The sequence below is a fragment of the Cervus elaphus genome, chromosome 1, assembly GCF_910594005.1.
Source record: "Cervus elaphus chromosome 1, mCerEla1.1, whole genome shotgun sequence".
Classification (NCBI taxonomy): domain Eukaryota; kingdom Metazoa; phylum Chordata; class Mammalia; order Artiodactyla; family Cervidae; genus Cervus; species Cervus elaphus.
In genome coordinates, this window is record NC_057815.1 from 99282675 (window position 1) to 99308419 (window position 25745).

Genomic DNA, 25745 nt, shown 5'->3' on the forward strand with positions numbered 1-25745 from the left:
TTCATCATTTAGTTTGTGAATAATCTGGGTTACATAAATAGAATGGCCTTGAAAAAGTCAAGAGCATTTTTTTTGGAGAAAGAGGAATGCAGAGTAGAGTTGGTTGATGCCAATTGTTACTATCATGAGGCCTAATTGGTTGGAGGTGGAGAAAGCAATGATTTATTTTGATATCGTTCTGGGTAATGGCACATATTGCTATAAATGTTGTGATAGCCCCTAGGCATAATGTAACTGATAGGGTATATTTATAGTTGTCTGTCAGAGGCTAGAAGTGGATGAGTAGGAACATATCTGCTACTACTATTGTGCTTGAGTGGAGTAGGGCTGAGACTGATGTGGGCCCTCTATTGCTGAGGATAATTATGGGTGTAGCCCAAATTGGCAAATTTTCCCGTTGCAGGTAATACTAAACCTAATATAGGCAAATTTGAATTAAGTTGAGCAAGAGAGTTCCAGAAAAGCATCTATTTCTGCTTTATTTACTATACCAAAGCCTTTGACTCTGTGGATCACAATAAACTGTGAAAAATTCTGAAAGAGATGGGAATACCAAACCACCTGACCTGCCTGTTGAGAAACCTGTATGCAGGTCAGGAAGCAACTGTTAAAAGTGGACTTCGAACAACAGACTGCTTCCAATTAGGAAAAGAAGCATGTCAAGGCTATATATTGTCACCCTGCTTATTTAACTTATATGCAGAGTACATCATGAGAAATGCTGGGCTGGAGGAAGTACAAACTGAAATCAAGATTACCAGGAGAAATATCAATAACCTCAGATATGCAGATGACACCACCCTTATGGCAGAAAGTGAAGTAGAACTAAAGAGCCTGTTGATGAAAATGAAAGAGGAGAGTGAACAAGTTGGCTTAAAACTCAACATTCAGAAAACTAAGATCATGGCATCTGGTCCTATCACTTCATGGCAAATAGTTGGGGAAACAGTGGAAACAGGGCTCCAAAATCACTGCAGATGGTGATTGCAGCCATGAAATTAAGAGACACTTGCTCCTTGGAAGGAAAGTTATGAGCAACCAAGTTAGCATATTAAAAAGCAGAGACATTACTTTGCCAACAAAGGTCCGTCTAGACAAGGCTATGGTTTTTTTCAGCAGTCATGTATGGATGTGAGAGTTGGACTATAAAGAAAGCTGAGCACTGAAGAATTGATGCTTTTGAACTGTGGTGTTGCAGAAGACTCTTGAGAGTCCCTTGGACTGCAAGGAGATCTAACCATTCCATCCTGAAGGAGATCAGTCCTGGGTGTTCATTTGAAGGACTGATGTTGAAGCTGAAACTCCAATACTTTGGTCACCTGATGCAAAGAGCTGACTCATTGGAAAAGACCCTGATGCTGGGAGGGATTGGGGGCAGGAGGAGAAGGGGACGGCAAAGGATGAGATGGTTGGATGGCATCACCAACTCAATGGACATGAGGTTGGGTAAACTCTGGGAGGTGGTGATGGATGACGAGGCCTGGCGTGCTGAGGTTTTGGGGGTCGCAAAAAGTTGGACACGACTGAGCAACTGAACTGAGCTGAGGATAAAAATTAGTTGTAAGTGTCATGCATTGAAGTTAAGTAAGAATCATGTTGTTGTTTTAATAAAACCTGTATCAGCCTAGGGTTTGGAGAAGGCAATGGCACCCCACTCTAGGACTCTTGCCTGGAAAATCCCATGAATGGAGGAGCCTGGTAGGCTGTGGTCCATGGGGTCGCGAAGAATCAGACACGACGGAGTGACTTCACTTTCACTTTTCACTTTCATGCATTGGAGAAGGAAATGGCAACCCACTCCAGTGTAGTTGCCCGAAGAATCCCAGGGACGGAGGAGCCTGGTGGGCTGCCGTCTATGGGGTTGCACAGAGTCGGACAGGACTGAAGCGACTTAGCAGCAGCAGCAGCAGCAGCACAAAGTTATACAAAACAGGTCCACGCCCCCTGGCCCCGCTTTCTCACATCCACGCCCCGTGCCCTGCATTCCCACATCCACGCAGCGCAAGCCAGCAGTCTGCCTCCTCTTTCCAGTCAGTCTTTGGGCTTCGCTGAGGTGTTTTGGCCCTGGGGAAGGAAATGGCAACCCACTCCAGGATTCTTGCCTGGAACATCCCATGGACTAGGGGGCCTGGTGGGCTACAGTCCATGGGGTCGCAAAGAGTCAGACATAGCTGAGTGACTGAGGAGTTATACAAAATTGCCTGTAGTGCCGCTGTGTTTCCATCTGCCGTCCACACCATCATCCAGTGAGCAGGAAGGACATAATCCCTGCTCCTTCTCAGCCAGTGAGTAATTGGAAGAGATTATTAGTGGTAACAAGAATTAGTATTGTAACAAGGAAAAGGAGTGTTTGAAGAATCAGTCCATGTTGGGATCTGAGTGAATGGGTCATATTGGGAAGTCTACAATTGATCATGTGACAAATAGGGCCACCAGCACACATTATTGAGAAATAATGTATTTTAGAACTGAATGATAGATTATGGGTTTGTAGTGTGATTCAGTGCCAGTTTGAGATAATTATCTCTTGGCCTGTATACGTGAATATTATTGTTGGAACTAAACTAATGGTGAAGGCATATGAGATAATCTTACATATAGAAGGTATGTGGTGGTCTTATAAATGTTAGTGCTTGTTATTATGATCGATGATATAAATAGTGAGGCTAGAGTGAAAGAGGAAATTTAATTTATTACTTTTATTTGGAGTTGCACCAATTATTTGGTTCCTAACACCAATGGATAAAAGTTTGAAAAAGCCATGCTGTTAGTCAAGGGAGTATAGAATCAGCAATTCTTATCTACTTCTGTGCTAAGGGCAGAGCATGGTGGCTGAGCTGATGGCTGCGGATCCTGCAGGCTGAACGCTGAGCCCTGAATGTTGGAAGGTTGTCTGGAGTTACAGGACCTGCTTGCTCTCTCTGCTGAGATGATCTCAATGGGGACCCAGGTTCCCCCTCTTACTCTCTAGAAGCTATCAAACTGAAGCCACTCCTCATGGTGAGCTCTGAGGAACCTCAGGAAAGAGAAGAATACCTGCTTTCCAGCAGCCATCAGACTGCAGCCACTCCCCACTGTGATCCCTGAGGAAACTCAGGAAGGAGAAGTCAGGATGCTGGTCCCAGGTGGTAAGGTGTGTATCAAAGGGGATGATTTCAGTGAGATGGCTGGTGCATCTTCCCACACATAGAAAAGTGCTAAGTTCCTTAACTTTAGATGCTGCCCCCTGGTTTTGAAGTTCTAAAAGATTTCTACTGTATAAAACAACTCTCAACACCTGTAATATAATATTATTATGTCTATACATATGAAATAGAGACTTTCCAAAGGACAACAAAGACAAATCTCAACATTCAGCACACTGGCACCAGTGGTGGGCACTCCCCAAAAGATGCAACTAGTGGGGCAATTAGAACACTCATCACCCCTTTTCCCATAAGATTGTGGAATGGACGCTGACACTGGGAATTGTTACAGGGAAGAACAAAATCTGACTCCATGTTGAATGTTTTACTTTAACCTTTGCTTCCTGTTGGCCTGTTTGGTACAGGGATGCTGTCCATACATAATGGCCTGCCTCAGGAAACCCCACCCCTCTGCCTCTGTCCAGGACCTGTCCACCTGTGGATGGCTTCAGCAGGGAGAACGTAACACATCTCCTCCCGAGGCTGGCCATTCCAGGAGATATTTGCCAGATAAATGGCCTTTTTACTGTATTTCCTCACTTCCCTGCTCTGTGTTCTATGAAAGAGACTGGCATCCAGACCCTCACAAGATGGTTGCTTCGAGATATTAGTCTGCTATCTTCTCAGTCTGCCAGCTTTCCAAGTAAAGTCATCTTCCTTGCCTTAGAACCTCACCTCTGATTTATCGCCCTGTTGTGAGGCGTGCAGAGCGAGCTTGGACTTGGTAACAATCCCACATGCATTGCAGTCAAAAAATCAAAACATAAACTGGAAGCAATATTGTAAGAGATTCAAAAAAGACTCTGAAAATGGACCATATAAAAAGATCTGAAACCAAAAACCAGAAGGAACTCAGTGGTTGTCTGAAATGTTTAGAAAGGTGTTAGATCCCCTCTTGCCCATACGCCCTGAAGCCACACTGGACTGTTAGGCCCTGTCCATTCAGTACACTCTCTCCAGACCCCAGCTGGAGGTGCTCTGCCCCCAATGGCCTCCTGGGTCTCAGGAGTAGAAGAAATACAACCTAGGGGGTCTCCTCTGTGGTCCAGGGGAGAGTCACATCAGCCACCCTGTCTCCCTGCCCATAATAAATAAGGAGGGTTGTCAGCACCTGGGCAAGTGATGCTGTGGGCACCTGGACTGCCTCGTCCTTGTGAGATTTGGTGTGAAGACAACACAGAAGGAGAACCAGCCAAGAGGGATCCAGGGAGCAGTGAACCCCTCTTCACAGGGACCCTGTGAGTCCCAAGACTCACTCTGCCCACCCTGCTCTGACTTTTGGGAACTGGCCTTTGTCATTCTCTGGGCAGGAGGTGGGAAGGACAACCTGGTCTCTCTTCCACCTCCTGAGACCCAGGTGAGCCCTGGGGGCACCAGCACATCCACCTGGGGTCCAGAGAGGGTGTCCTGAACGCACAGGGCCTAACAGTTCAGTGAGGCCGGCCCTCGTCCACAGTGCACTGACCTGCTGCAGGGTCTCGGGTTCCCTGGCATCCAGCTCCCCCATTGCCAACCCCAGCTTGGTGTCTTGGGAGCTCCTCACTGGCGGGCACCCAGCAGGTGAAAGCTGCATGTCCAGCGAGAAGGAGGAGAAGCCGGTGGGGCAGGGGTCCAGCATGGAGTGTCCAAGGCCCCTCTGCTCCCCCAGGAACACCCAGCCCCGCCTGCCGTGGACTTTCTCCTCTTCAGTACGTGTCTTTGTGGCTGATGTTCCCAAACACCTTCCTCTGGAAGAGAAGACTCCATGACCATGGAAGGTGTGGAGGTGAGGACGTGCTGTAGCCCTAAACCCAGAGAGCTTCAGAACTAACTCCCCTGAGCCCTGAACGTACTGCCTGTTACATCTGTACCAACCGAGGCCAAGATCCAGGTAGATTCTCTGTGGAAACACTTTTCTGTCCAACAAGAGAGGACTTGTTAACCCACAGCTGAACCCCGAGACGTGGGATGTGCTGTAACTGTGGAGACTGCAGGGAAGGTGTTCTTCCCTGAGCTGCTTCTTCCCGGGCGGCTCCCCGAGGCCCCTGGAGTTACTGGGCTCAGAGGCGGAGCACTCGCTCTTCTCTCCTCACTGCAGGCCAGACGGTGCCCCCAACCACACAGCCCTACTCCTCCACCTCCCTGAGTTCAACAGAAACCCCCCGGTCATGAGGCCAAAGCGCAGTCTTCTTGGTGAGCAGAGCAGAAGCCGGTGGGAAGAGGGGTGGAGGCTGAAATCTTCTTTGTAGAAGAAAAACACGGACGTGTGTTCCCGTGTGTGGTGGCCGCATGCTGCAGTAATTGATGTTCCCCACACATTTATGGGTGGGTTTTAGTTTGTGTATTTTCTAAATTTCTTTTTTTTTTTTTAAACAGCTGCATATTATGAGAAAAGTTTTGCAATCAACCATGAGCACTTGCAAAATAAGATCTTTTGTTTTTTCTGTTCCTAAAATGTTGCAGTTTTCTATGGTGACAGATGAATCGCCTCTTACTTTTAAGTATTCATTTAATTGGCTGCGCTGGGTCTTAGCTGTGGCATGCAGGGCCTTCAGTTGCAGCATGTGGGAAATAGTGCCCTGACCAGGGATTGAACGTGGCCCCCTGTGTTGGGAGCTCAGAGTCCTAGGCTCTGGATAAGCAGAGAATGCTGCGATCTCCTACTTAAAGCAAGGTTATTTATTTATTTCGGCTTGCTGGGTCTTCGCTGCTCTGCGGGCTTTTCTCTGGCTGTCAGGCGTGGGGGCTTCTCTCTCGTTTCTGCGCTGAACTTCTTCCTGTGGCGGCTGCTCTGTTTGGGAAGCAGAGAATCTAGGCTCTTGGGCTGCAGTAGTTGTGAATGGACTTAGTTGCTCCACGGCACGTGGGGTCTTCCCAGATCAGGGACTGAACCCGTGTCTCCTGCATTGGCAGGTGGATTCTTAACCACAGCACCACCGAGGGAGTCATTCCCCTCCCTGCTTCCTGCCAACATCCCATTTTAAAAAAAAGGCTATAAATAATCTGTTTAGTAAGTTTTAAGGAGTCTGAGCTCTGAGGTCAGCGTCTGGGTGTCATTCTCCCAAAGGCATCTTGGCTTCAGATACTGGCTGGGCTCATGAGTCCAGTAAGCAGGGCAGGTCTGGTGGCTGAAGACAGGCTTGGCCTCTGGAGCTCTGCCCTCACGGACTCACCCAGGGTCCCTGAGCCCTGGCAGCCAAGGAGAGCCGCCCACAGGTGCGGCTGGTACAGCCCTGGGGCCGCTGTGGTCAGGGTGGAGCGGGCAGTGGAGGCAGCTGGCTGTCCGTCCCGTGACTGCTGGTGTCCTGTGTGACCGTGCAGGGCAGTCACGGTGTCAGGTGGGGCCTGGCCGCTGTATTGGGGACAGGATGGGACCTCAGAGAGCTCGCATCCCCACTCCCCATCCCCCAGCTCCACTTCAGATCCTGGCTTGTAGCTGCTGGCCGCTCCCTGGGCTGGGAGGCTGTGTAAAGCATCAACCCCCTTGCTCAAGGTCAGCTGAGACCCCCAGCTCTGGGGTCACACACCATCTGTGCCACCATCCAGGTCATCCCACTTCTGTGAGGGAGGGCCTGTGTGGGGCTGTGGGTGATTGGGGATTTGGGGGTGTTGTGGGCTGGCCCCAGGAGTCAGCTTTTTGAGGGGAGGGGAGCAGAGGGGAGGGGAGGGAGAAGCTTTGACCTGCTCAGCCTTCCAGGGGATTCCAGGCCCAGCTCTGGTGGGAGGTGCAGGTGAGAAGCCCCTGTAGGTTTCTTGATCCCCACCATTTTTCGGTTGAAGCCCCTCTGCCTGAACCACCCCTAACTCTCCCTCCCGTTGCCCCGGCCTGAAGCCACAGAAGATGGGGAGTTTACGTGGCTTCCCTTCCTGTAGGGAAACCAAGCCACAGACAAACACGTTCCTTTAAGAAAGCATAGAAACCGGAAAATAATAGTGGGTGGTTATCACTGACACGGTTCATGTAGAGACGCTTCACAAGCCTGGCACATGGAGGGGACTGAGGGTTGTTGCCCCGAGTCCTGAACTTCGCACCCTCCGCCCCCCGCCCCGTGGCCCACTCTCCCCTTGGTGTCTTCTGGTGGCCGGGTGGACTTCAGCCTCCGGAACCCCTTCTGGAAGGATCAGGCTAGGGCAGAGGTCATTCACAGAGGGGAGGGTGTGGTCGACCTTAAGAACCCCATTGACCCCACTCTGTGTCGGAGCTCAGTTCCGGGTCTGAGCAAGCGTGGCTTCCTGGTGCTGTCCCCACCCTCACTCACCCAGGGTGGGGGGCTTTGTGTCCACCGTATCCCCTTGTGCAGCCTGGTCACCCCGGGACCCGTGCTGTGTGTGCATCTGCCCTGCTCACAGCGCACCCCGGGGCCCATCAGACTTCACTCATGAAAGGGAAGTGTAAGGATGAACTTTTCCATGGTTAAGAATTTCAAGGCGCGACAGCGTTGACCACAGCACACGGACACAGGTACGAGGCCCATGCAGAGAGAAGCCACCGTGTGGGCTTCAAGGACCCTCCGTGTGGGGGTGGGATGGGGGCGGACAGGGATTTCCTGCAAACGCCGCTCCAGGCTCTGTTCTCGGCAGGGTGACGACTGTGAGCACTGCCTGTCTGTGGAGGGGCCCTGGGGCTGCCCAGCTCAGCAGGAACGGCAGGGGTGGGAAGGGAGGTCGGCCTCCCTTAGCACCCCTGACCTCACACCCCCTCATCAGGGCAGCCCAGTGCCTAAACAGCCCCTTCCTCGTCTAGCTCTGAAGACCTGGAAGGTGTAGGGGCTGGAGGACATGCAAGAAACAAATTCTGTAAAGCAATTATCCTTCTATTAAAAAATAAAAAACGATTGAATAAAAAAAGAAAAAGGAAAGCAAAGGTGTGGCTTGCATTCTCAGCCAGCCTCTGCCAGATTCCGCCTGTGCTTATGCATCAGACCAAAGTGCTGGTGCTCCCACCCTGTATCACAGTGAGGTTAGAGACACAGAGAGGTTGAGCATCTTGCCCCAGCTCACAGAGCTGCTGGGGGTAGGGCTGAGAACTGGACTCCTGTGGTCGCATCTGGAGTCCAGATGCTGTGATGACCCTGAGGGAGCGGCAGAGACCAGATGGCCCATGCTGAGCCAGGCGCGCACACACACACACACACACGTGCACATGGCCTTCACCTTTGCGGCTACAGAAGTCAGAGGGAACCAGAGGGCAACCAGGAGAGGCCAAAGGAGAGTCGGGGACTATAAGGAGGAGAGGCCCCACTTCCCAGGAGGCCAGGGAATTCCCTTCCCTGGTGAGTCTGACTCCACTCTGCATTCCTTTCCCTGGACCCAGGAACTGACTGTCCAGTGACCTAACTGACTTGGCTCCACAATTATGCCTTCCCAGGGGTTCAGCTACGACTGGACTCCACTACTGTCAGTGATAAGGGGGGAATGAGTACATAGTCTGGGCTTCAGATTTGTTTGGAGACAAAATTTATTAGAAGAGGAGTACTAAAAAACCACGAAGGCAATTGGCATGAACATCTCCAGAACACTTAAGAAACCCTCTGCTGTTTATCTACCTCCTCTCCTGTCACGAAAGTGGAAGGTCTATTTAATCAAGTAATTCTGTGCTTATCACACTCTTTCTTTAAAATATTTATCATATATTTATTTATTCGGCTGTGCTGTGTCTTAGTTGCAGATTGTGGGAGCTAGTTCCCCAATCAGGTATTGAACGTGGGTCTCTGCATTGGAGTCTTGACCCCTGGCCCACCTGGGAAGTCTCTCCTCATACTCTTGGTGACAGTAACAGGTCATAGGCCTCCTCTGAGGCCCCCTTAGAGCTGAGGCATGGGGTGGCTGCAGTAATCCTCCTGTGGCTAAGGTGTGGTTTGTTGGTCATGACTCACTCACACTCCCCGCAAACATAGGGCTTCTCCCCTGTGTGTGTCCTCTGGTGTCTGATGAGGGCGGACTTCCGACTGAAGGTTCGCCCACACTCCCCACAAACATAGGGCTTCTCCCCTGTGTGTGTCCTCTGGTGTCTGATGAGGACAGACTTCTGACTGAAGCTTCGCCCACACTCCCCACAAACATAGGGCTTCTCCCCTGTGTGTGTCCTCTGGTGTGTGATGAGGAGGGGCTTCCGACTGAAGCTTCGCCCACACTCCTCACAAACATAGGGCTTCTCCCCTGTGTGTGTCCTCTGGTGTGTTATGAGATGGGCCTTCTGACAGAAGCTTCGCCCACACTCCATGCAATCATAGGGCTTCTCCCCTGTGTGTGTCCTCTGGTGGGTGATGAGATTTGAATTATCGCTGAAGCTTTGCCTACACTCCCCACAAACATAGGGCTTCTCCCCTGTGTGTGTCCTCTGGTGTCTGATGAGGGCTGACTTCTGACTGAAGCTTCGCCCACACTCCCTGCAAACATAGGGCTTCTCCCCTGTGTGTGTCCTCTGGTGTCTGATGAAATCTGACTTCTTACTGAAGCTTCGCCCACACTCCCCGCAAACATAGGGCTTCTCCCCTGTGTGTGTCCTCTGGTGTCTGATGAGGGTTGACTTCCGACGGAAGCTTCGCCCACACTCCCCGCAAACATAGGGCTTCTCCCCTGTGTGTGTCCTCTGGTGTCTGATGAGGGTTGACTTCCGACGGAAGCTTCGCCCACACTCCCCGCAAACATAGGGCTTCTCCCCTGTGTGTGTCCTCTGGTGTCTGATGAAATCTGACTTCTTACTGAAGCTTCGCCCACACTCCCCGCAAACATAGGGCTTCTCCCCTGTGTGTGTCCTCTGGTGTCTGATGAGGTTGAAGTTCTTACTGAAGCTTCGCCAACAGTCCCCACAAACATAGGGCTTCTCCCCTGTGTGTGTCCTCTGGTGTGTGCTGAGACTTGACCTGTCCTTGGAGCCTTGCTCACACTCTCCGTACATGACCCTCATAACCCCCGAGACCCCTGCCCCCGTGAGTAATGTGCCTGTGTCCTCTGGATTCAGTTTCTGGCTTGTGCTGGGCTCGTCTGTCATTCTCTCATCCACCCCAGAACCCCCCATTTGTCCTCCGGTTGAGTAGGAAGAGGCCCTGGAAATCCTCTTCAACCTTACGCTTTTCAGCAATTGTTGGGGCCTCTCCTTGACCTCCTGACCCGCAGGTTTGTCGCGCGGGCTGTGTGGATCTGAATATTGCTGATTTTGATTGCTTGGGCAGGGATCCTCTGGTTGGAGGAGGTCTCTTTCAGATGGTCTCAGGAGGGTCTGAGTGGGGTGACTGCGTTGGGTGTGTTGGCTGAGGAATTTCTGACTGGAGAAGGCCAGAGAGCAGGAGGCACATGGGTGGATCTTGGGCTTCGGTTCTGCTGAAAGAGGAAGCTTTTGGTCAGGTAGCTGGTTTGCCGTGGTCAGGCCTGCCTCACTAATTATCTAAGTGTTGACAGTGCACGATTTGTCTCCCATCAAGTGTCTGTTTACAGTCCATTTTTCCATTCCACTCTTATTCTCTACATCTACAGAAATCCAGGAAGCTGGTGTCAAGGGCCTTTTCTACATATCACCCAGATAGGGACCTTCCAGCAGCATCAGAGGCAGCATCTCTCCTGATAGAGGTGGATCTGTAGGGACTTTCCCTGCGTGTAAGTATCTGAAATGTCATGTCACAGTGGCCACAGGTATTTACCCTACTGAGGGATAAGACTTGATGACTTAGGTGGAATCTCCTGAGAGGCTCCCTGTGAGGGGAAAGGGTCTATTAAGTTAGGGGCGCCTGGCCTGGAGCTCTCTGCATATGGGAGGCAGCACAGGGGGTGGTTACAGCAGGTGTGGGTAAACCTGACTTTGTGGCTCCTTGTTCAAAGAGCAGCCTTTGTGCCGATCTCTGCAGGAAGTGGGTTTGAGACTGGATGAGACCGAGCGGCCCAGGTCCCACTGACTACAGGTCTCTGGCTCCTGCTGACCAGACTGGTTCACAAATTGCTCCTCTCTCAGTTTCCCATAAATCATAAAATAAAGGCATATCCTTTCTCCAGCCTCACCAGTATCCATACCTCATTTATTTCATTCAGGCTTAGTCCATTTAACATGCACTAGGAAGCCCTATTTAAAAATACCTCTCCAGCAAGATTCTTCACACCTTCACTCCCAAGCATCTTCGGCCAGCCCACTCTCTCCTCATCTCTGGCAATGAACTGACCTCTGAGGGGACTCCCTGCTGCTGTCTCTTCCCAAAAATGAACCAAAGCATCATCTTAGCACAGAGAACATGCTGCTTGCAGCTGAAAGACTTGCGGTTGTTCTGTGTCACCCAGGAGGACCCCTGGGGCCTGCACGTGAACACAGGCCCTGAGGCTTCCGTGTCCCATCCAGCCTCCTTCCTCTCCCTCTGTGCTTCCTCCCGTGACCCCTGGCATGGCCTCTCTTCCCGGCCCTGGGTCTGAGGCACTGGCTGCTCCCCTGCCTGGAATCCTTTCCCGCAGGCGTTATCTCTGCACAGACCCTGCCGCACCGTCCTGCACCACACCCCACCCTCTGCTCACGCTGAGCCGAGGCAGGTTCCCTGCGCTGTTTCCCTCAGAGCACCAGCCCCTGTCTGGTGTGAAGCCCCTGCTGCCCCAGGGCAATGGTTCTGTCTGTTTCGGTGCGTGGAGTCCTGTCTGGCACAGAGCATGAACTCACATGACAACAGACTGGAACAGTAACTGAATGCACATCACTGCACTTGTGTGCACCCCGATGTTCATCGCAGCACTGTTTATAATAGCCAGGACATGGAAGCAACCTAGATGCCCATCAGCAGACGAATGGATAAGGAAGCTGTGGTATATATCCACCATGAAATGTTACTCACCCATTGGAATGAATTCATTTGAATCAGTTCTAATGAGATGGATGAAACTGGAGCTCATTATACAGAGTGAAGTAAGCCAGAAAGATGAAGACCATTACAGCATACTAACACATATATATGGAATTTAGAAAGGTGGTAATGATAACCCTATATGCAAAACAGAAAAAGAGACACAGATATACAGAACTCTGTATATCTGTGGGAGACTCTGTGGGAGAAGGCGAGGGTGGGATGTTTCAAGAGAACAGCATCGAAACATGTATATTATCTAGGGTGAAACAGATCACCAGCCCAGGCTGGATGCATGAGACAAGTGCTCGGGCCGGGTGCACTAGGAAGACCCAGAGAGAACGGGTAGAGAGTGAGGTGGGAGGGGAGATCGGGATGGGGAATACATGTAAATCCATGGCTAATTCATGTCAATGTATGACAAAAACCACTACAACATTGTAAATTAATTAGCCTCCAACTAATAAAAATAAATGAAATAAATAAATAAATGTAAAAAATACTAATGACTAAGGAATTCCATTTACTTTCTTTAAATTGGTAGATGTCATTCATAAATTTCCTAGTGTGACTCTTTAAATATCTTTGTCCTATTAATATTTAAAAATAAAATGTCTATATTTTAGTGAAAAAAAAAAAAAGAAATGGGAGGGAATAAGGAAGAAAGAGGTAAAGGGCAGAGAGCTTGTAGGTGCTTGAAACTTGCTTTTTGCTTCTAAGCCTTTCAGCAGAAGGTGATGTTACATATTTTTTGCATGAAATATTAAAAATTAGAACTAGCATTTTTACCATAAAAAATTTTTCCTAACAATCATATGACAAGATTAAATTCTGAGGCATTTTAATTGCAACTCTACTGACTTTGGACTGGACTGTCCTCTGCTTCGAAATCGGACCACGGAGGCTCCCAGGATGGGGTCGGTGCTGGAAGAAAGCTGACACTCACCTCTCCCGGTCGCGAGCTGACTCTTCCCCCGGCTGTCCCGCTTGATGCCAAGGTCCTGACCATACTCGTCCCCGTACCAGACTAGCAGCTCACAGCCCGGCCTGACCACCTGGCAGGTTCGGTAGAAGATCTGCCCGTGATACTGGAAGGCCACCAGGTTCTGCTCCTCGTCGTCCCGGGCACAGTTCACATACCTGGGGGCGAGGCCGGGAAAGGGAAAGAAATCTCAGGTGATGAGTGCCCTCCACTCTGCGACCATGCCCAGCTCCTTGCCTTCCGCCTCTGAGGCCGCCCCTCATGTGGACCTTCTGTTCACACCTTCGACCAGGCCATGTGAATTTCCATGCTTTTCTCTTCTTACCTAATTAGCCATTTTCCGGATCCCAGTTCAAGACTCATCTCCACCTGGACTGTCCGTGAGGCTGGTGACCTCCAGCTCCTCTAAACTCTGAATTAAGTTCTCTTTCATCCACAGGACTTGGTGCTCCTTGGCTAACACGCAGCCCTCAGCACTCACCCCAGCCTGCCTTCTCTCCCGAGGCTTTCTCCCATCTCCCCACGTGTATCCAGGGTCCTATTCACTTGCTCACCCCCTCCCACGGAAACATGGAGAGAGCTTTGATATAGCTTGAGACAGGGAACAGTAATAGTTTGTTCACTGTCTGCCTGTCCTGATGAAAGGGAGGCCCTCAGAGAATGGCCCCGCCTAGGGCCATCCTGCCCTCCAATCCTTCTGAGGCCTCAGGGCCCACTTCTCACTGGAACCAGGCCTGAAGAGGTTGTTGCCCACATAGAGTCAAGGTCTCCTGTATATAGGTTATCCTGGCGCTGTGCAGTTACTCAAAGAGAAAAAAATAAGGTTACTGTTCCTGAAATCAATTGGCTAATATCTGTTTGCAGTATGTTCTCCAAAAGGACATGGGTTCTGTGATCTGCTTCAGTAACGAAGTTCACTGTCTATCTGAACCATAAAATGTGTGATAAGTGTCCATTAAGTGAGTTAAAGTGTCCCTGGTGAATCTAGATTCGTCAAGTTGTTTTCAAGTCCACCAGTTTTGTTCAGCATATGGAGTTGTATCTTGACGGCACATGCCATATTTTTATTTCCTTCTTTCTAGTGTCTTTTGAAATTAAAGAGCATGATATGGAGGGAAAAGAGGAAGGAAGATGTGAAAGCTGTTGAGGGAGCCGGGTTGAGAAGGAAAGGGGCGTGGAATGGAGGGAGTCTCAATGTCTACACACTGCAGGCTCACTGCACTCACCTCATCCAGTTGGCCCAAGACGTGTCCTTTCCATCCACATACTCGTAGCAGTTCTTCCCTTTGGCGATCTGAGTGTCAGAGAAAGAGTTACAAGCTTTCCTCTTTCTTTTATTTTTTCTTGGTAGGAAGATATAGAAGAGCTATTTCCCTCTGTAGTCATTGGTGCTTTGCAGCCTGCATGGATTCACCTGCCAGTCGGACCCCACGGTAAACCCCTTACTCATCATTCCAAGTCTGATTCCTTGGCTCATTGAAGGCAAGGGCTCCACAAGGGAGGAGTCACTTCTGTGTGTCTGTACTACTGTGTTCCCATCTCTCCTCTGACCTTTGGGTGGAAGTCCTTTGTGTCTGTACACTGTGGTCCCACCTCTCCTCTGACCTTTAGATAGAGGTCCTGAGTGTCTGTACACTGTGTTCCCACCTCTCCTCTGACCTTTAGATAGAGGTCCTGAGTGTCTGTTCACTGTGGTCCCACCTCTCCTCTGACCTTTAGATAGAGGTCCTGAGTGTCTGTTCACTGTGGTCCCACCTCTCCTCTGAACTTTAGATAGAGGTCCTGTGTGTGTGTACACTGTGTTCCCACCTCTCCTCTGACCTTTAGATAGAGGTCCTGAGTGTACACTGTGCTCCCAGCTCTCCTCTGACCTTTAGATGGAAGTCCTGTGTTCACGCCCAGGGCACACAGTACACAGGGCTGACTGTGTCATTGCCGACCATGTTATCACCATCTGCGTCCTTGCATGTAGACATGAAGTACCCCCGACCACGTACAAGTGATTAGAGGCCAGAGGACAGGGAAACGGGTGCTTCTCACCTGCCAGGCGTATCCACTGTTGGCGGCCTCTTCATCGTCTGTGACCTTGCCCTCATAGGGGCCAAAGTGCAGGCCCAGCGGCAGATCTGCTGCCTCGTTCCACACTCCAAGCCCAGCGTCAGGGATGCCCGACAGTCTGATGCTTAACCCAGGGGGCAGCGTGAGGGCTGAGCGGTTGGCATGCCCCTTTTCCACTGCACAGTCCTTTACAAAGGTTGGGGGCCCATGGGCAGCACAGCTGTCGATGAAGAAGTTCTGACACTCCTCACAATCTGGAGGTGAGAACAGGGATGAGAGGAGGTATAGTGATGTTGCTGGTCGTAACGCCCTTCAGAAGGAACTGGGGCATTCATGGCATTTGGCCTCGACCCTGCACCCGAAGTCATAGAGGAAGGGGATGGCTGGGGGACCAAATGGTGGGGTGAGGTTAGTGGACCAAGGCCCTGTAGCCCCTTCTCCGTGAGTGGGCCACCGGGGTCACTCACAGAGGTAGTCGTCATCCTGGGGCTCGCTGACCTCTTGGTATATGTGACCCTTTCTTTCTCGTAAACTGTACCTCTTCACTCCAGTTTCTTTTCTTCTGAGTTCTAAGATGGAGAACAGAAGCTAAGCAAGCCTGGTGGGGTCTGGGGAGTTAGTCCCTGTTTTATCAGAAAGTGTGAGATCTCCTACCTGTCCATCTATACACTTTGTTAAAACTTTCTTATATGTATTTTTCAAACTTTTACTTTTGTAATTTTATGTTTTCATGTTACATTATTTATTTCTTGGCCACACTGCATGGCTTGTGGGATCTTAGTTCCCTGACTAGGAATGGAACCCACACCTCCTGCAGTGGAAGCATGGAGTCTTAATCACTTCACCACCAAGAAGTCCATTCTCTATACTTTGCTTCTTGTCCCTTTAACTACAGGTTCAGGAGACTGAGGCTCCACTGACCACAGATGCCCAGGTCAGTGATAGCATCCTGCACTTCCTGTTAGTAGGTTTAACTTCCCAACCTTCCTACTTAGGAAATAGTTCACTGACACATCTACTCAGAAAATATATGTTAAGGGCACATGACATTTAAGGCATTGAGCAGAGGTCTGGGCATAAACACTAACAAAGCATGGTCCCCATCATCACAGCTGGGTTTATCGAACTACTTGTAGGTGTCAGACTTTTGCATTTAATGTAAGGCTTTCAAGCACTGTATGAGTTATGTATCCTTATCTTCACTTTACAGATAGCAATCAGGACCTCAGAAAATGTATAAGATTTTCCCAAGGCCCCAATGCTAACATCATGACTCAGATCCATCCAGCTTAAACCCCCGCCTACCCAAAGACCATGCCACACACGTAGGTCACACTTATTAGCTTTTCTACAGGGATTAGAGGAAGTAATTAGAGGAACTCCCCAAATTTTCTCTTACCGCCTTTTTGTCTGGGGTGCTGTCCAGGGGTCCTTGCTTTTCTGTGATGGGGCACTGGTTTCTGAGCCTGCTTGGAGCCACTTGTTTTCAGCAATTTTGCTACTCCGGGCAATTCCTTCAAACTAGATTCCTTACTTAATGGTGCCCTGGACATTCTCTTCCATGTGAGTAAGAGACAACATGCAGTTCTTTAGTTCTTTAGGACTTTATGAACTGTTTTGACATGCATGACTTTAGTTAATACTTTGACAATTCTTGGAAATACCTGATTTGGGGGGGGGGGGGGGGGAGCGGGGAGGCCTGAACACTGGAATGTAACAAAAGGACCTAGGTGGATAGTGAATCAAAACTAGAATTCATATCTTAAGTTTCTTCCCCTTCAACTTTCTGCATAAAAATGAGAGCAAGGCAGGGAGAATAGCTGGAGGTCAGGGAAAGAAGAGGGTAAGTGCTCATAGAGAGATCCGGGGGGGTTGTATTAATTAGTGGCCCTTTGATGGATGAGGAAGTATGGACAATTACAGAGGGGACAAAACACATCTGGAAAATAAGGTGACAAAGCAGTGAGATTAAGAAGAGAAAAGACGATCGGCAGAAACACATTTAGACAATAAAGAAAATGAGATGAAAGTTGCAGGTTGCCATGTCCTATAGACAATGTTTGGAATTAAAGTAGCTGGTCACATCAGTTCTCCTTGAACAAGGCTGTATGACTAGCTGATTCTCCTCAGTTTCCTGATCCATGAATTGGTATTCAGGCTAATTCTTAATATTATAGTGGACATGAAATTTAATAACCTTCAACAAATTGTTGTGTGAGCTATCTAATACAGTAAGAACGTGAGCGTACATCCCTGGTATCAATTTATTCCCTAAACTGCATCTATATTTGAAGTCTAGCTCACAGATACTATCTTCAGCATTCTTTGACCTTTCTACTCCTAGATGAATGCTTAAATGTGGAGTCACTCATTCTCAAAACATTCAGGGGCCCTCAGGGGCTTTGAGCTGGGCCTGGACTTCTGAGAATGAATGGGTGTGGGCTAGGCTCTCAAAGCTCACAACACAGGGGCAGGCTAAACACATGATTCCAAACAGGAGAGTTGCCTATTAGAGCTCAGAGGAGGAGCTGTTTCTCCTCCTGCAAGAAGGAGCATTTGAAATGATGCCCAGATGATGAGTTTCTACTCAAAAGTGGGTAATCTATGTGACGTCCTTCTGTTGTTTTCTTATTTGTTGCTTTTCAGTCATCAACCTGAGGCTTCTCAGGGTTGTGAGTTGCTTCCTCTTATTGGAGTGGGAGGCTCTGAGGTAGGGATCCTGTCTCCTTCTTCATCTTGGACTGTCCCCTCTACAAACTGCCCAGCATGTCCTTAAGCTTCTCTTAGTCAGATGTCTTAGCATATCCCTCCCTAGCACAGCACAAAAGAACTGAGGTTGAAAGCATCTCTCAGATGAATGATATAAAGATGTATGAATAAGCTTCATAGAACTATGGAAGTTTTAATCATTTTGTAAGGGGCTTAGAGAACGTGCGTTGGTTTAGATTGCACTACCAGTGATACTGTGATCTCAGACATATAATCAAAGGTTTTTTACCTCATTTTCTGGATCTATAATGGTGATAGCTATATACCTACTTATAGGTACTGTAGGATTGATTTAAGGTTTAAGTAAGTTTATTCACATAAAATGCTTAAAGTCTGAAATATTACAAAAATAGTGTAACAACAGAACCGCCTACTACTGCTGTTGTTCTTACTAACTGTAAAGGTGGTGATGGTATCAGACAGTGTGCTAAAGATCCAGGGCAGGAAGGCAGCCGTCTCCAGGATCTCTGTGTTTTCTCCTATTTTCCCCTGTGACTGGATCCATGAGGAGGACATTTTGGCAACAGGATTTGGGAAATACTCACCTTCTGGTGTTTACTGTGCTCCACTCTGAAGTCCAAAGAAGAAGGTTTACCTAAAAAATGGTGAGAATCAGTGTTTTGGTTGGGAAATGCTTCCAAACTCTGGGTATTCTAACTAAGGAGACATAATTCTGAGCCAGAGAGTGACAAAGACAGTGATTACCAAAGGAGGAATGGAAGATGATTTCTGTATCATCAACTCCCATGATTCCACTGGGGGCATTACATAATTATCTTAAAAATAAAAAAAAATTATGAAACTTCATCTGTGCCTCATCTGATGTTCATAAAGTATCTAATAAATTTAGTAGCCTTTCATGACAAAAGTACTCATCAATGTAGAAATACAAGGAAGTTACTGCAATGTAATAAATGTCATATATTGAAAGTCTACCTCTAACATCCTAGTCATCAGTGAAAAGCTGAAAACTTCTACGATCAAGAGAAAAATGCAAGGATGCCCGTTATCAACATTTCTGTTCACCATGATACTAGAACTCCTAGTCAGGGCTTTAGGTTAGAAATGGAAACAAAAGGCTTCCATTTGGAAAGAAAGAAGTAAAATTATGTCTGTTCACAGGGGCATGGTTTTATGTGCAGAAAGATCTTTAAATCCACAAACACAAAAATCCTGCACAGAAAGTTGCACGGTACAAAATCAACATTCAAATATCTTTCCGTGCATGAAGAATGACCATTCCAGAAAGGAAAGTAAGAAAACAATCCTATTTATTTTTTTATTTTTTTAAAGCTATACTGAACAGATAAATTAAAAAACAATATATTTATTTTTATTTATTTGTTTGTGCCAGGTCTTTGTTGCGGCATGTGGGATCTAATTCCCTGACTAGGGACTGAACCCATGTTCTCTGCATTGGGAGTGTGGAGTCAGCCACTGGACAAATAATCTTATTTATAATAGCATTGAAAAGAATGAAGCAATTAGGAGTAAACTTAAGGATATGAAAGACTTATATGTTGAAAACTACAAAATATTGCTGAAAGGAATCTGACATAAATAAATAGATAGGTGTCTCATATTTATGGATTTGGAGGCTTAATATTATTAAGCTGTTCATACTACCCAAAGCAATTTAAAGATTCAATGCAATTCCTATTAAAATCCCAATGGAATTTTTTTCAGATATAGAAAATCCATCCAACAGTTAACACGGAATCTCAGAGCACCCCAAATAGGCAAGGCAATCTTAGAAAGAACAGCAAAGCAGGAAGCCTCTGATTTCCGAATATACTACAAAGGTACAGGAAGCAAAAGAGTGTAGATTTGGCAAAAAATGTATCCTTAGTCGCTGAGTCTTCTTAACTTTTTGTGACCTTTTGGACTGTAGCCCACCAGGCTCCTCTGTCCAGGGGATTTCTCAGGCAAGAACACTGGACAGGGTTGCCATTTCCTTCTCCAGGGGATCTTCTTAACCCATGGAGTGAACCCACATCTCCTGTGTCTCCTGCACTGAAGGCAGATTCTTCACCTGCTGAGCCACTGAGGAGGCTGGCTGGCATAAAGACAGATATGTCAATCAATGGAACAGTATAGACAGCCAGAAATAAACTCTTGGATACATGGTCTAATGATCTTCATCTAGGGTGTCAAGATAATGGGGAAAGTTTAATCCCTGTAATGAATGGTGCTGGGGAAACAAAATAACCATATGCAAAATAATGAACATCTTACATCTTGAAGAAAAATCAATTCAGAATGGATTAAAGACCTAAATGCAAGACTTGATAAGACTCTTAAAAGAAAACAAGGGTGAAGCTTCACGACACTGAAACAGCAATGATTTCTTAGATATGGTGCCAAGTGCACAAGTATTAGTAACAAAGTAAAAATAGACAAATGAGTTTAATCTTAAAACCTCTGTGCAGCAAAGGACACTGAACAGAGTTGAAAAGGTCACCTACAGGACGGTAGAAAATATTTGTAAAATATGCATCTGATAAGGGGTTACTAAGCATACACCAGTATGAAGGCTACCTATAAGCCAGGAAGAGACCCTGATTGACCATGATGGCACCTTGATATCAAATTTCCACCCTCCAGCATTGTAAGAAAACAAATTTCTGTGGTTTAAGGAATGCAGTCTGCTTTGTTATGGCAGTCTGAGCTGAATAACAGTGAGAGAAGGAATTGAATAGACTTTTCTCCAGAGAAAATACACAAATGGCCAACAAACATGTGAAAAGATGCTCAGTATTACTAATCAATAGGGAAATACAAAGTGAAACCTTCTGTGATGGGCAATATGTCTAAGAAGACAGTAGCAAGCTTGGTAAGGATATGGAGAAATTGGAACACTTATACACTATTGTTGGCAATGTAAAATGTTGCAAGCTTTCTAGAAAACAGTATGGAGTTTCCACAGAAAATTAGAACTGCTGTATGATCTAGCAATCCCACTCAAAAGTGTATTTCCATAAAAAATTGAAAGCAAGTTATTGACTAAATAGTGGGCACATGTATGGTCACTGCCGCATTATTCCCAGTGGGCAAGATGTGTAAGCAATCTAAATGTTCGTTGGTGGATAAAAGATAAAGATTATATATAAGATATATATTACAGCTGTTATATCCACATGCACACAACGGAATATTTTGAAGCCTTAAAAAAGAATTCTGTCACATGCTACATCATGGATGGGCCTTGATGATATTTTACTAAGTGAAATGAACCAATCAAAAAAGACAAATATTGCCCGATTCCACTTCTATGAGGTATCTAAATTAATCAAATCCATGGAAACAGAAAATATAATCGTGGTTGCCAAGGGCTGTGAGGAGGAAGGATTGGAGAATTGTTACTCAGTGGGTTAGGGCTTCAGTCAAGCAAGATGTAACATTTCTACAGATTTGTGTACAGCATTGTGTATATATATCCCCAGTGGCTTAGCGGTAAAAAAATCCACCTGCAATGCAGGAGATGCAACAGATGCAGGCTCAATCCCTGGGTTGGGAAGATCACCTGGAGCAGGAGATGGCAACCCATTCCAGGATTCTTGCCTAGAGAATCCCACGGACAGAGGAGCCTGGTGGGCTACAGTCTATGGGTACGCAGAGTCAGACATGACTGAGCGATTAGCACTATGGCCACTAACACTAACGTGTACATAATTAGCAACAGTGTGCCATACACTCAGAAATTGTTAAAAAGGTAAATAAAGACGTGCAAGTGTATGGTGAACCGAGGCGTATGTATTCCCTATGAAGAATCTCTCTTCATGTAAAAACCTTTGCAGACAACCAAATATTTATTTTCGTGTCCCTTTCCCTAGTTTTAATAAACTAAGGGAACAGAGGGACTTCCCTGGTGCACAGTGGATGAGAATCTGCCTGCCAATGCAGAGGACACAGGTTTGATGGCTGGTCCAGGAAGATTCCACTTTCTGCGGGGCAGCTAAGCCTGTGTGTCACAAACTACAGAGCCTGCATATGCTCTGCAATGAGAAGACACTCACCGCAACCAGAGAAAGCCCATGGACAGCAATGAAGACCCAGTGCAGCCAAAACTAAATAAATAATTTTTAAAAATCTGGGAGAACAGAAATCCATAGATGGAGAATCATAGAACTGTCTAAATTGTTGTCTCCAGCCTAGGCAGATTAACTCTTCTAAACTCTTTGAGCAGCAGAAGAGGAAGTGAGCTGCTCACTTCTATTTTATAATAAGTGTACTTCATTTTATTTACCTGATGCCATCTCTGGTCAGTGAAATGTGGGAAAGATCATGGAGAATAAATAGTTCTCTCCAACCCTTTCCCAGAATCAAAATAAAGAATTAGTTTAACCTTAGGGTAAGAAGATCACAGGTTTTGTTTTATATACATACATAAATAATGTATCTTGACATAATATGTTAATCATTTCCTCTTTGAAGAGATTTAATCCAATAACCAATGAGATTAGTATTAAATCTGTTTCATGAAATTGTTTCTAAGGTTTCTTTAACTGCCTTCCACTAAGAATGTTCAGCAAAAATAATTCTTTGTAAAAAGAATGATAAATTTTAACCATAAAACTTTTGAGAATTACACTGGAAAACCTATACATTCATCTTCATTGCGGCTAATGTCAATATTCAGCCAAAGCCACTTTGGAATGTTGCAAATTATGTTTTCTTTGCTAATGGTTGAGATGTAGTTGAGACCTAAGCCCAGGCTGGTTTCAGGAAGACACCTCCACATCCTCCTGGCCTCTCACCTTGCTGCCTTGGTGTCCATTCTTCATCAGAATCCTCAGTGTCATCTACCTGGGGCTTGATGACCTGCCTGCGGTGATGCATGAAAGTTGGTCGAGTGGCTCTGAAACCTGGAAAGAAGCAAAATATTTGTTCTAAGAAGGAGAAACAAAGCAGAGAAGCAATGGAAAGAGTCACAAAGTCAGGGAATCAGTGTGATGGGCTGGGAGAATCTAGAACAAGGCAAGAGGTGAGCTCTGCACTGCAGGGTCAACCTTCCTTTGGTGCAAAACTGGTAAACATTTCCTCCTGGTTAGTCTCCACACAAAAGGGAACTGTGAGCAGATGAAGCCACCTAAGAGCGGGCCAAGTGAACACTGAGGGTGAAGACCTGTTTCATGTTTCCCAGGCTCACAGGCACCCAGCACTTCCTGTTACCTATAGCAATCAGCGCTTCGTAGTTTCTTTTCACATTCCTATATCGGATTTTTTCCCATTCTCCCATCTCTTCCCATTGTTCCTTGGAGAAGTATACGGAGATGTCTTTGAAAGCATCTTTGGCCTAAGGAAAATAATAGATTTCATCAGTGATTTACTAATCTAAGTCAGACCTTAGAGCTGGGCCTTCTCCTCCACCTTTTGTGCAGGGAGTAGCCTGAAGCTACTGGATGGTCTTTGTGAGACCCGGGATGAAGGCTTTCCTTCCCGACCGTGTCCTGCTTAACTGAACAGACGCTGAGCATTTTCCTAACTCTCCCTGGACACAGGGCAGTTGATGAAGCTACTGTCCTGTTTTGTCCCGCTCCACACCACCATCTCAGACAGGATCAGGCATTCCCAACCTGTGTACAGTCACAGGGGGGTTCACTCAGTTGCCTGAGCAACCAGTCTGTGGTGCTTCAGGGACCAGCGCCAGGTCCTTCCTATAGAGCTGGCTTAGAGCCCAGCTTTGCCGCCTCCACCTCTCACCGTGGGCTTCGACTCTGTTCTCCTGGCATCTCCCTCAGTGCTCTCTTCTGGAGACCTGTTCGGCCTCATGGCCATTGGAGTGCTCAAGGCCAAGGTGCCTGTGGAAGAAGAAGGTGCTGAGATAGCCCAGAGCAGTGTCCAGAGCCTGGTCTGTCTGCCTTGGGTGGAGTGTCCAGGGCAGGAAGGTGAGGGGAAAGTCAGGGTGAGGGTATTGGTGGGATGGACGGATCCTGACTAGATATGACAGATCAGCCTAATGTGAACTAGATTTGGTTTCTTTCATTCCCTACAATTCAGCCCCTCTGAGGGAAGGCACTGGGAGGGATGTGTCTGTGGGTGATGGAGGGATTTTTGATGAGACCCGGAAACCCCTAACTGCTGTACTGGGGTCAGGCTGAAATCAGGACTCTGTTCCAGTACAGCAGAGGGAATGTTTCTCCAAGAAGGGTTTTGAGGATCTCCTCCTGGACACTCAGAAAAATCTGGGCATAACGTAGGTTCTACGTCTAAGGGAGAAGTCGCTCGGCTAGAGGGGACTGGGAATCTTTTGGCTGATGTAGAATGCGCAGGGTGAGAAAACTTGGGATCTGTGAGGCTGAGGAAATCGGGGGTTTCTTTTTAAGGGACTTTAGGGCTCCGACAGGCAGGACAGTTAGGGTCTTGAGGAGGAAGAGTTTTAAGAGCTTGCAGGCGGAGGGATTCAGGGTCTCCGAGGTTGAGGAAATTTGGTGTCTCTGCGGGTGCTATTTTTAGGGTGCCTCAGGCTGAGGGGAACTGGGGTTAATCTAGGTATTTGAGGGTCGCAGCACTAGGGGATTCAGTGTTTCTGTGGGTGAAGGGACTTGTAATCCCTGAAGCTGACGAGACGCAAGTCCCCTTCTGATTAGGACTCAGGTTACTCAAAGTTGACGGGATTTCGGGCCTCCGAAATTTGAAGCCGTCATGCTAAGGGTTTATGAGGGCTGCGCAGGATGCGTTCCCGACAGCCTCCCTGCTGTCCTGCCGCGCTGCCTACCCTGTCCCCAGGAGCGCTAGAGGTTCAGCGAAGTCCAGTCCTTCCGCGCTGAGGTGAAGTGAAGGGCCACCAGCCTGCCTGTACCCTGTCAGGCACAAGCGACCAATCGGCGTTGTGACTGAGGCAGTCTGGCCAATAGGCGCCCGGAGGGTGGGGAGCTCGATGGAGGCCCCGCCCCACCGCTCGGGGATTGGCTGCTCTGTGGGCGTGTCTGTCAAGCCTCCAGCGCGCAGGCGCAGTTTGGCTGGTTTCTTTGTTTTCACGCATGGCCTCTTAGGCCTGGATCCTCAAGTGGGCGGGTTGTCCTCAGGCTGAATTTTTCTTTCCAGTGCCCTCAACTGGTATATCGGCTCCACCAGACTGTAACCGTGCTCCCGGAGTGTATCCTAGGCCCACCTGTGCCCTACCTTATGAAATCCAGTTTTGGCAAGATCTCTTCTGTGGTGAGTACTGCATTATTCAAGGGAAATGGTGTAATTAGCTACATTCTGATGAGAGACAAGATAAACACCGTGTGGTCAAAGATTTAAACACAACACATGGAATAAGGATGTTAGAAAAATTTGGAGGGTTTTTAACCTGAAAGTGGAAGTGTCACTGATGAACCATCTGTATATTTAATGTAGGTATGAGAAGCCTTCAGAAATGAGGTATAAGTAAAATCTCAAAGCCCTGCAAGTGTTTTCTGTAAGCCGAGGCATCGATCTGGAGGACTGTGGATCCACTGAGCTGAGTTTGCCTGACACCTACTGGCTGCACAAGATAAAATGGGGACACTGTTCCTGGCCCTTAGGTAGCTTTGCTCACAGAAAAATAATGTGATTTACATGTATTGGAAGCAAAGTGACTGGGTGTAGAATTAGTATCAAGTGGTGGTTGGGAGTCTGGATGGAGAAACGTTACCAGAAAAATGAATTTACCTCTTGGTGGTTGTAGAGCCAGAATGTATAACTCAGCCAAGGCTCATGGGAAGGAAACGTGTATTACTTGCAGAACTATGGAGAACACCATGGAGCTTTCCAGAGCAGGGTCTTTGTAAACCACAAAGTTGGGTAAACTTTAATCTATGAGTACAGGCATGTTCCGGCTTCTGTGGTGACTCAGAAGGTAAACAATCTCTGCATAGCAGAAGACCCGGGTTCAACCCCTATATGAGGAAGATCCCAATAGGAGTGTGGGGCAGTCCACTCTAGTATTCTTGCCTGGAGAATCCGATGGACAGAGGAGGCTGCTGGTCC

At 47.5% G+C, this 25745-nt stretch overlaps 1 protein-coding gene across 1 annotated transcript in view; it reads right to left on the minus strand.

Moving 5' to 3' along the window:
* Window positions 1-25745, minus strand: part of LOC122703521 (histone-lysine N-methyltransferase PRDM9-like) — a gene marked incomplete at its 5' end in the record, with an annotated part of 100610 nt that overhangs the window by 21336 nt on the left and 53529 nt on the right. Inside the window, 8 exons of the mRNA XM_043917839.1 lie at window positions 4651-4727; window positions 6338-6516; window positions 7197-7276; window positions 9493-9706; window positions 10031-10484; window positions 12927-13120; window positions 14189-14256; window positions 15003-15274. Coding sequence (XP_043773774.1) covers window positions 4651-4727; window positions 6338-6516; window positions 7197-7276; window positions 9493-9706; window positions 10031-10484; window positions 12927-13120; window positions 14189-14256; window positions 15003-15274 — 1538 coding nt within the window. The remainder of the gene's footprint in view (window positions 1-4650; window positions 4728-6337; window positions 6517-7196; window positions 7277-9492; window positions 9707-10030; window positions 10485-12926; window positions 13121-14188; window positions 14257-15002; window positions 15275-25745) is intronic.